Below are 7034 nucleotides of genomic sequence, written 5' to 3'. Positions count from 1 at the left end.
GAATGAATGCCCAAATAGGATAATAAGCCCATTTAATATGAGTTATTGGTTATTAAAACGATAGGCATAATGATATTTTGTTTTTCTTCTGGACTCAAAAATTCAAATCTAAGGATTAATTGACCAAAAACTGGATCTTTTAGAATCGCTAGATTGTTAAGTTAAAGTTTTTATTACCTATGTTAACTATTGGGATACCAATACCAAGTAGGAGAAGTTTTCTTGACTTTCCTAGTTAATAGTCTAGTTAACTTGGGAACTTTTCAATTTTTCGGAATAAGTCTTTTTATTTACTTACAACTTTATTTTTATTTTTTTAATAAATACACACTGCTCTACACCACTATTTGGGAATCCAGGTAAGCGCAGCGACGTTACTGCAATATAATGATAAAATCATTAAGTGATGATATTGTATATTGGTATTTGGAATTTGTCAGCGCAAAATTCTTTGCGGATCATACTGGGTGATGATATCGATACACTTAAATTTTCCTAACACTAAATTCTTTACGGAAAAACGGTAGAGGGTGGATGCAGGAGCGCTGTTGATTTCCAGAGAAAATCCTAGCCGTCATTAGGTTTTTTTCTTTTCAGTTTCTCAGTTTCATTTTCTTTTCTTCCCTTTTCTAGAAACCCAAATTCCAAAATTTATCTTCGTTCCCTGATTTATTTTATCAAGTTCAGATTTTTATTTCAATTTATCTCTAAGTTATAAGTGATGATGTCGAAAAAGAAGAGAACTTTAAGGTTGAACAACAAGAAAAGAGACAAAGAAATCGATGCTGATCATGCTGCAGCTCATCTTCCTGAGGAACTCGTAATCGAAAACATTCTCACCGGATTACCAGTTCGAACTCTAGCTCAGTGGAGCTGCGTCAGTAAGTTATGGTACAATTCAATTTTTAATGATACACGATTTGCTAAGGCTCACTTTGCTAATAGCAAAAATCGTAAATTGAATCTATTTGTTGATGTTCTTAATGTATGGGCACGTGATAAGAGAAAAGCTTGCTTTTTGAGCTTAGAAAATGATTTCAAATATAGATCGTATATGAACGTAAATTTGCCAGAAACAAGTGAACCAGTAGGTTATTGTAATGGTTTAGCTTGTATAACACTAGTACCTAAATCTGCTAAGGATCCGGCTTCAATGATTGTCATTAACCCGTCTAGGGGTGAAACACTTTCCCTCCCCTATTTTCAACCCAACAATGGTGGATGCGAATATTTGTGTCATGGTCTGGGTTTTGATTCATTGTCAGAGGAGTATAAGGTTGTAATTATATTTACTTCGAAGGACAATACGAAGTTTATCACCATGGTCTGTACTTTGGGTACTAAATCATGGAGAAACTTAGTTACTAGTGTTGCTGAAATCTCCCCACCACCAGGTTGTTCTCCTTTTCCTAATCGAATGGTATCAAAAGCTTGGGGAAATATTCGTACACCAGCCACCCTTTGCGGGGGCAATCTTTTCTGGAGGATAACCAATAGGGAAGTAGAAGAAGATGAGGTAATAATCAATAATAATCAATATGAAATTCATTATAATGATAAGGTTGGCATGCTGCTCTCGTTCGACATTCACAAGGAGAAGATTCAATTCATTCGACTCCCGGCTGAATGCAATCTGATCCCAACCCCGACAACGACCGCAATGATTAATATAGTGGTTGAACATCATCTTCTGGAGTATAAAGGATATCCTTGTGTTGCAGTGTTTGAAAAAACAGTGGATAGCGGCATACATCATGGCCGCCATCGCCGTAATACTCAGACTAGTTTTTGTTGTTGCCGTTTAACGATTCAACTATGTATATTGAAGAACAAGGAAAAGCAAGTGTGGATCAAGGGGGAAAGTTTCAGTGTTCAAGTTAAGGAGCTAGGTTTACTACCAGGTCCCTTCTGCTGTTACTTTGACACTACTACTGCTACTACTGCAAGCTTTCCCACCCGAATACTGAGCATCTCTGATCAGGTATTGTTATATTCTTTTGATGGAGAATGTCTTAAATTCTACAATTTTCAAACAAAACATCTCGAGGTGGTACGATCATCCTCCTGTGATTTGCGAAGTCGTGGCATTTTTGAAGCTAAGATGAAAGGATCCCCCTCAGGCAACGGTATTGATGATAAAGATTACAAAGAAGATGATATGTATTGCCCCTACTTGGATTATCAACTACATGCTCAAGTTGAAAACATCCATTCCCTGAAAACCTTCATTCCTGCAGGAGAAACTAGAACGTTTGATCAGTTTAATGATTTTATACAGTTTTTGGTATCAAAAGATAATGATTTTGCTGCAGGATGGGTGGATACACTAAGAAAACCAGTAAAAATTCATGCTTTCTTTTAGGTACGTTTGTACTATTACCTGACTCGACTTATAGTAGTCAGTTTATGGTTATGACAGATTATTAAGGTTTATGGCAACTGTATTTTATTTATTTCATAAAGATTTCTGCTTAGTTGAATTTTTGAGATTTCGTATTGAATTTCTGTCTTTTGAACTTGAAGCCGGAATGTGTTAATATATAAATTTATTATTAGCCTTAGGAACTAAAAAATACCTCAGGCAAGTTGATGTTCTCATGATTGAGATGCATAACTTTTGGCTGTTTAGTTCGATTTTACATTTCCATCTTATGTCCAGTAAAACCAATGGTTTGTTATTGTAGCAGTTAACAGCAGCCATTTCATTGACTTAGAGTCCTAAATTCTGATCACGTGACAGATCTGCTTGTATATATTTGTATCATCAATGTTATAAAAGAGCATGGTGTTTCTCTAGGGGATAAAAAAAGCTATCAGAAGGACAGCATTGATCTGGGCCGGCCACCGGATGGGCACCACCACCACCAGCCAAATTCATCACTGCGCCTTCCTCCCACTTTAATCAATTTTTTTACAACCCGTTTGCTTATATCATTCAAAAAAATTGGCTGGCTGTACTCATCCAACGGGTTTTGGTATACAATCTCGTTATACAATAACTAATTATATTTTGAATGGAAAACAAAACAAAATCCCAATACAGTTAGTAGTGGTTCTAATCGTGGAAAAGTATGGGCTGGAAGAATCTGAAAAGAGCATGGTAACTGCATAGCTAATATTGATAGTGGTTGAATGTCTTTCTTATCTTATTTTATTGCCTGTAGTCTTCTTTGGGCACTATATTGCAGAACATAATTGCACTGTGTTTTATTGCCTGTTTCTTTGATTTTGTTATTTTGTTGATTTTCCAGGGTTTAGATGCTGATGGATTAGTCCTCTGAGCAGAAGGTTTTGCTTTGAGATCAACAGTCTTTTTTCTTGTGCACTATAATGCAGAACATATTTTCTTTGATAAGTAAAAAGAATTGCACATCCAGGGAAGAATCGAACCCTGGTCGGTGCCGTGCGAGGGTACTATGATATCACTACGCCAGATGTGCCTTGTTCTATTGCAGAACATAATTGCACTGCATTTTACTGCCTGTTTCTTTGATTTTGTTATTTTCGTTTTTCTTTAACATCAACAAATATGGAGAAATTTTCAGTAGGGAAGAAAAGATAGAGGTAGTCTTCTCATTGTGTTTATCTCCTTCAATCTTTTTATCATGGACATTTTAGTAGGAAAAAATGGACTTGGCTAGACCATCAGTATCATTTTTAATGAAAAACTCTTCTCTTTCATAAATTAACTCATTTTATGTTCAGATGTTGTGTTGATATTTGATGTTAAGGAGAAATCACACGGAATCGAACTGAGGTATTTTTTATGTTTGATTTTAAGGTTACAGGTTTTATCGGTCAATTGTAATATTGATTCCATTAATCATTTCGGTTATTTCTTTAAATCTGGGTTTTGGTTATCAGTTGAAGATCTGATTTTGGGTATGACTTGAATTTCAGTCGAACACTAATTTTTAGTTGGGGTGTTAAATGTTTAAATGTTTTCCCTATACATCTAATTGTTTGTTGAAATGCCCAATAGAAGAATAATGTTCAGTTTTCTTTTGGTTCTTAAAGAAGTCGTGTAATTTTTTTTCCAAATTCAATATGAAGTTCATCACATAAACTATAGGTACTTATGTTTCTCAACATTCAGCTCTTCTTTTCCCAATTTTGAGTTTACAAACAACTCACGGTCCTAACTTCAACTCTTTACCTGTCTGTGTACATGCCTAAGAGTACCATTGTTTAGCTTCAATTAACCCATTTTCGTTTGATTAATTTGTGGATGGATGCATCGCAAGGTAGCATACGTCGAAGCCCAAGACTCATTGAGCTGACAAAGCAAAAACAACTATGGCGAGCTCAATAAAGCAAGGCAAGAGAAAATGACCGAACAACAAAAATAGGCGTTTAATGAAAGAAGGCGTGCTGCTTATCAAAATCGGAAGACAATAATTAGTGGAGTCGGTACAAGTTGTAAGCTTACTATTCTATAATGCTCATCATGCTCATAGGATTTAACAGCATAACCTTATTAGATTGATTTTTTACATATGCAGCAAGCGTAAGTTTATAACTCCGCTGGAGTGCGTAGAGTAGAATCAAGTTTTGTCCCTCGGCGAAGCCCCAGAATTCAGCTACGGAGAGAGCTTAGAGAAGCTTCGTATTGCTAAAAGGGAAAGACGAAGTTCAATGACTAAAAACCATAAACAACAGATGCTTGAAAAATGCCGTACAACTTATGAGATGCGAAGAGTTGTTGAGCAACTTCAGCATCAAGATGTGCACACTGCAGAGGCATCCGAAAGAGAAAGGGAAAGTCGGTTGCCCATACCAGGTATGTGTATTTATGCAACGTCGTTCACAATGTTCTAAATAAGTTTCTGAATATGTTTTTTGTAACAGTGACCATCTATTGCTACATTTTGGTTAAAATCTGAATGTGATGTTCTCTTTTTGCCCAACTATTGGTATTGAGAAGACCTGGACAAAGCATTACATGGCTTGTTGCTTGAACATATATCATGTTCTTTACGTTATTATAGGTAGGATATATGCTGATCAGAAACGCCGATGCCCGACCACGAACCATGTTTAGCATGAACATTTCTCTATAGACCATGTTCAGAAGGGTGTCACTATATTCAATAAGTTTTGTTCATACATCGATGTACCAATATTTGATTGTTTTGATGATTCAGGTACCTTCCTGACACCATTGATGTTGCCAAGATGACAACTGGGATCTATAGGCTGAGGATATTCACAAATGGGCTCTTCCAGTTTAGATACTTTGATTCTTTAGGGTGTAAATAGCAAAGTGCATCCAGTTCCCCACTGTTCCATCGTTATTGCATTTGAGTAGATGGAGCTTCCCACTGGACTGATATTATCAAGATTACTAAAATTCTAGGAGCTTGCTTCTCGGAATGCAGACTGGTAAGCAGTATTAAAATGTCTTGGAAACATCATGATTCATCAGTTGTATTCTTTGTATTCAAAGCTTGGGTTGTAATTAGTTTTTTTTTGTGTTGTAGCTTCTATGGCTAGCTAGAGTTTGGATGTTTCCACTTGAACAGAGTACAAATAAATGCAACAGTCATCTTCGGTCATTATGGGCTGGCACAGTTGCACTTCTCACTTTTTTTATACAGTTTTATTAGTTTTAATGTTGGAAAGTAAGTGATTGAGTTTGCATTACACCATCACTTTTGCGGTTTTGATATGAAACGGCACTCGCTTCGGGCTTGCGTCTTTGCTGGTGTTAATAGTTGTTTCTCAATCTCTGAGGTACATTATTGAAATATTTGTAAAGAATGTAGGGGAATTTTTTTGAGTGGAAGTGTACGGGATGCTTACTGAGATGCCTGAAGTCTCAGAGTTGCATACTTGCATCCAGTGCCTGATGCTCACATGCCACCAAGCTGTAATAAAGCTCTAATTTGGTGGAGTTTCCAAAGATCTTATATAGTAGAAGCTCTATAAATCAATGTTGTTGGGACCAATAAAATTATAAATTAAGCAAGATATTACTCACTCCGTCTCCTATATACAAGTGGAAAAGTAAAATTCTCTTAGAATAAGAAAAATTTTAGTTTTCATAAATTTTCCTAATTGTACCTGATTTACCCTCACCAATTCCAATATATTTGTCTAGGAAATATGGAAAATATTAATTTATTAAAAGTTTTTATCCACTAAAATATTTAAAAAATATAATTGGTCTTGGGAATTACCAAAAACATTAACTAAATTTGTGAATATCATATTTTTTAATAAGGGTATATAGGGAAGAAATCACATTGGAAATACATGTCCGCCTATATATATGGACTACATTTTTTTACTTCTCCGTCTATATAATAGGGACGGAGAGAGTATTAGTTAACAGATAAATTACTAATATTTAATTTATATACTAATTAATATCTTATTAACTTATAGAGATAGTTACTGATGAGCTAAGGATAAGGAGATACACCTATGAGGAATACATAGCTTACATCCATCAACTTGCTGCTGCGTATGGGGTAGAAATCATTGAAGATTTGGATCAACAAATCCAAGATATTGTTGAAGCAAGTCGCATTTACAAGGAAGAAGAAGCTAATGACCGGGAAGAGATTAGAAGCAATAAAAGATCTAGAACGGATGACACTAATTCAGCTGATGTAGATGAACACAACATGGAAATAATACTGGTAATATTCCTCCTGCAACATAGGATGATGAAATGGAACATGACTTAGTTGAGGAAGGAAATAAAGAACTGAAGGAGACTTCTCATGAGATGAACGAGACTCCAACTACATTGGTAATTATTATTACTTGCTTTTTGAATATTTCCCTTACACATTCTCATAACTGTCATTGCTTAGACATTAATTGCTTTTCTTCATTTCTTAATAATCTGCATGTTTTGCATTCGTACAACAACTTGAGTATCAAGTATAGTAAACCTAACAATTTCTCCAACATGAAAATAATGAGTTGCAACTGTCAAGATTTTTTAAGAAAGGAAACTAGGGAGCATCTTTTGCATCTTAACAGTTTACATTCCCCAGGCATTATCTTCTTATGTGAAACAAAAA

At 35.4% G+C, this 7034-nt stretch overlaps 1 protein-coding gene across 8 annotated transcripts; it reads left to right on the top strand.

Moving 5' to 3' along the window:
- The first annotated feature begins 341 nt into the window (after positions 1–341).
- LOC113321934 (F-box protein At1g30790-like) lies at positions 342–5965 on the top strand. Of its 8 annotated transcripts, XM_026569910.1 has the most exons (7): positions 342–2362; positions 3252–3564; positions 3706–3757; positions 4245–4419; positions 4503–4780; positions 5145–5382; positions 5481–5965. In XM_026569910.1, exon 1 carries the CDS (start codon positions 722–724, stop codon positions 2360–2362), a length of 1641 nt encoding a protein of 546 aa, XP_026425695.1. In that variant the 5' UTR covers positions 342–721; the 3' UTR covers positions 3252–3564; positions 3706–3757; positions 4245–4419; positions 4503–4780; positions 5145–5382; positions 5481–5965. The 8 variants fall into 8 exon arrangements, with proteins under 8 accessions (XP_026425695.1, XP_026425690.1, XP_026425694.1 ...); XM_026569905.1 differs by having other exon boundaries at positions 3706–4419; XM_026569909.1 differs by having other exon boundaries at positions 3252–3757; positions 4249–4419.
- The last annotated feature ends 1069 nt before the right edge of the window (positions 5966–7034 follow it).

Source organism: Papaver somniferum, chromosome 11 (assembly GCF_003573695.1).
Source record: "Papaver somniferum cultivar HN1 chromosome 11, ASM357369v1, whole genome shotgun sequence".
NCBI lineage: Eukaryota > Viridiplantae > Streptophyta > Magnoliopsida > Ranunculales > Papaveraceae > Papaver > Papaver somniferum.
This window is presented reverse-complemented; position numbering and strand designations above follow the sequence as displayed.

Excerpts from the sequence above, each read along its gene's own strand:
- LOC113321934 (XM_026569910.1), top strand. The coding sequence starts at position 722 with ATGATGTCGAAAAAGAAGAGAACTTTAAGGTTGAACAACAAGAAAAGA.